The following is a 3,709-nucleotide window of genomic DNA, read 5'->3' on the forward strand; positions in this document are numbered from 1 at the left end:
TCAGAGTGGAAAGGAACATCCAAAGTACCTCAAAAACCTTGAGTATCTCAAAGCATTAATGAGCCCCACTGAGTGTATATACGAAGCTCTCAAGGGACTCGTTAAAGCAGATAATTGAGGCCATGATTGCAAAAACCTCTCATAGAGTCAATATCAAAAGGGCAACACCAAGTACCTTAAAATAACTGAAGTACCCTGAAGCATTAATGAGCCCCAGTGAGTGTTGTTACTGACAAAGCCTCTCCAGGGACTAATTAAAGCAGAGAATTGGAGGACAAGATTGAACAGAGCTCTCAGAGACTCCAAGGCAAAAGCAAAACCCAAAGTCCTTTGAAAAGCCTGCAGTCCCTGCAGGGAGCATTCAGGAGCCCCCATGGCCATTGCTGAGCAAGGCTCCCCAGGGACTGCTTCCAGCAGATCCTTGAGGCCACTGGGAGGTGGGCTAGGGGGGGATGCTGAGGGCAGGACAAGGGGCTGACAGTACCCAGCCTGGCTGGGGCTGTGCCAGGAGGCCCCAGTGCCTCAGGACAGGATGTCTCCTCACAGCCCTTGGTGGCACAGACCCTTCTGTGCTCCAGGGCACCAAGACTTGGCTTCTCTTTCTCCCCAGCTGTCATCAGTGCCTCCAGTTCTGTGCTCTGCCTGGGGCCTGGGGACACTTTCTCAGTCGTGTCCCTCAGTGGGACCCATTAAAAGTCCAAGAAACTTTGGAGTCGGATTCTGACTTGGAGTTCTGGAGAGGTTTCTTCAGCTCCCTCTGAGGGACTGATGTTCAAGGCCTGAGCACAAAGCCCCAGAGGCTCATTAAAGTCCTGGTGCTCTGTCTGTGCTGCTGAGCTGAGCTGGGCTCCTGGCACAGAGGCAGTTCCTGGTAACCAAGAAGAGCTTCAAAAGCACATTTCTCTTGATGAGCAGCTCTTCTGCCAGCCCAGCAGGGCTGAGGCACTGCCTGAAGCCACCCGAGGCACATCACAAAGGCACAGAGAGCTTTAATCAGTCAGGGCTGGGAAGGGGCTGAGAAGTGCCTGGGGCACAATCACTGCCAGCACTTGGCACAGGAACCTCTGGCTGCAGGACAATGCAGCTGCAGCTCCTGGAGCCATCTCCTAAAGCTGGAACATCCCAATGCCTACAGATTCTGTGAGTACATTCTCTGATTGTGTCTTGTGCAGAGCAGCCAGGGGTGCCCAGGGCTGTCCTGCAGAGCAGGGTGCTGCAGCCCAGGGTGCTGTGCTGGGGCAGGGACTCTGCTGCCTGCCAGGGACAGCTCTCAGCCAGCCCTGGCAGCTGCTCCCAGCACTGGGGGACAAGATCTGGGTGGGAGGAGACAGCTGGTAAGGCTTGAAAATGTTCTCCTTGTGTGGAGAGGATGCTGCATTGTTCAGGACTGCTTCCAGCGTGCCATTTACCTGCAGAACTTTTCCAAGTAGATTATGCAGGGGGAACAGCGAGGCAGGGGATGCATAAAAGGGAAAATCCTGGTTTTTTTAATCTCCTGCTCTGCGTTGCCTGGATGTGAAATTGCACATAGATATTCCTCTCTCAGTTCTGGCAGTAAAAAAAAAACCAAAATTTCCCTTATATCTGAATTAATTGGGCAGTTATTAAGATCAGCACAGGGCCTCTTAGAAGCAGGATCAGTGTTGCTTTTCCAGCCTCTTCAGGGTTGCTCTGACGTTGCGATCAGAGCCTGCAGAGCCAGAGCTGCCCCTGGGCAGTGCCAGAGCTGGGAGGGGTCTGCAGGGCAGAGCTGAGCCCCCAGGGCTGGGCTGGGCTCTGTCAGCACTGGCAGGGCCCAGCCCTGGGCACAGGGAAGCAGCTGCTGGCAGGGACAGCTCCAGGCAGCAGAGCCCTGGGCAGGCAGTGGGGGGGAAGTGCCCCAAAGCTGTTCTGGGATATTTAAAGTTCTCTCCAAACCCAACTATTCCATGATTACTTTCCTTACAGATCCCCATGCCAAGACAGCACAAATGTCCAACAGCAGCTCAATCAGGCACTTCCTCCTGCTGGCGTTGGCAGACACGCGGCAGCTGCAGCTTCTGCACTTCTGCCTCTTGCTGGGCATCTCCCTGGCTGCCCTCCTGGGCAACGGCCTCATCATCAGTGCCGTAGCCTGCGGCCACCACCTGCACACGCCCATGTTCTTCTTCCTGCTCAACCTGGCCCTCAGCGACCTGGGCTCCATCTGCACCACTGTCCCCAAAGCCATGCACAATTCCCTCTGGGACACCAGGGACATCTCCTACACTGGATGTGCTGCCCAAGTCTTTCTGATTTTTTTTTTTCTTGCAACAGAGATTTGCCTCCTGACCATCATGTGCTACGACCGCTACGTGTCCATCTGCAAACCCCTGCACTACGGGACCCTCCTGGGCAGCAGAGCTTGTGCCCACATGGCAGCAGCTGCCTGGGCCAGTGGCTTTCTCAATGCTCTGGTGCACACGGCCAATACATTTTACCTTTCCCTGTGCCATGGCAATGCCCTGGGCCAGATCTTCTGTGAAATCCCACAGATCCTCAAGCTCTCCTGCTCCAAATCCTACCTTAGGGAATTTGGGCTGCTTGCTGTTAGTGCCTGTTTATCATTTGGTTGTTTTGTGTTCGTTGTTTTCTCCTACGTGCAGATCTTCAGGGCTGTTCTGAGGATTCCCTCTGAGCAGGGATGGCACAAAGCCTTTTCCACCTGCCTCCCTCACCTGGCTGTGGTCTCTCTTTTCTATAGCACTGGCACATTTGCCTACCTGAAGCCCCCCTCCATGTCCTCCCCATCCCTGGATGTGGCCCTGTCAGTTCTGTACTCAGTGGTGCCTCCAGCCCTGAACCCCCTCATCTACAGCCTGAGGAACCAGGAGCTCCAGGCTGCAGTGTGGAGACTGAGGACTGGATGGTTTCAGGAACATTAAACTGCTGACCAGTATTTGCAAATCACTTGTAATAAAAGTAACCTTCAATACTTCTTGTTCATTTCATTTTGCAGGTTCTTTGTCTTTGTTTAAAATTTTAAATATTTTCTACAAAGTGATGTCATTGTTTGTGCCAACTTGGTATTGCCAGTGCTGCTGCCGTGGCCCTGCCCTGCTGTCCTGGTGGCCCTGGTGTTGCTGTAGGGCCTGAGTGCTCTCAGGGCCAGGCACAGTCCTGGGGGTGGCAGTGCCGGGGCTGCAGCAGGGACAGGCCATGGGCACTGCTGGGGCAGCGCTGACGCCTCAGGCCAGGGCCTGGGGGCTCCAGGCTCCTTGCCCAGGCTCTCTCAAGAACACGGCCTGGCCAATGCTAAGCACAGAAACCCCTGTGAACAGCCCCAGGGGCAGACGGGAAGGAGCAGCAGAGCAGGGGCTGATCCATCCCCAGTGCACTGCACAGCCCAGGGCAGCATCCCAGAGCGTCCTGATGGAGCTGCCAACAACATCCCCCCTCTGCAGCCCTGGCCTCTCCCCCAGCTCACACAGGTGCCCCATCCTTGCAGGCACAGACACGGCAGCACTGGCTCAGCAGCCCCTGTTTGCATTGCACACAGCAGGGGGAGCACCCCCATGCTGTTGGTGTGGGGACATGAACCTGAGGGAGCACAAATGCCATCAGCCCCTGGGGCCAGCAAGGGCTGGGGGACACCAGGGAAACCACTCAGCTTTGTCCTGGCCTCTGCAGTCAGCCAGAAAGTTTGTTCCCATCAGCTGGGAGTTTCCTGTGCCACTGCAGACACTGTTGT

At 55.3% G+C, this 3,709-nt stretch overlaps 1 protein-coding gene across 1 annotated transcript; it reads left to right on the plus strand.

The window, feature by feature from the left end:
• The first annotated feature begins 1,970 nt into the window (after positions 1–1,970).
• LOC128946062 (olfactory receptor 14A16-like) lies at positions 1,971–2,903 on the plus strand. The gene has a single exon (XM_054289990.1). It carries the CDS (start codon positions 1,971–1,973, stop codon positions 2,901–2,903), a length of 933 nt encoding a protein of 310 aa, XP_054145965.1.
• Positions 2,904–3,709: the final 806 nt, after the last annotated feature.

This window comes from Melozone crissalis, unplaced genomic scaffold, assembly GCF_028551555.1.
Source record: "Melozone crissalis strain CALT ecotype California unplaced genomic scaffold, PUWL_Pcris_2 ptg000073l_1, whole genome shotgun sequence".
Lineage (NCBI taxonomy): Eukaryota > Metazoa > Chordata > Aves > Passeriformes > Passerellidae > Melozone > Melozone crissalis.

What these genes read in the sequence shown, in the direction of transcription:
- LOC128946062 (XM_054289990.1), top strand. Translation starts at nt 1,971, where the DNA reads ATGTCCAACAGCAGCTCAATCAGGCACTTCCTCCTGCTGGCGTTGGCA.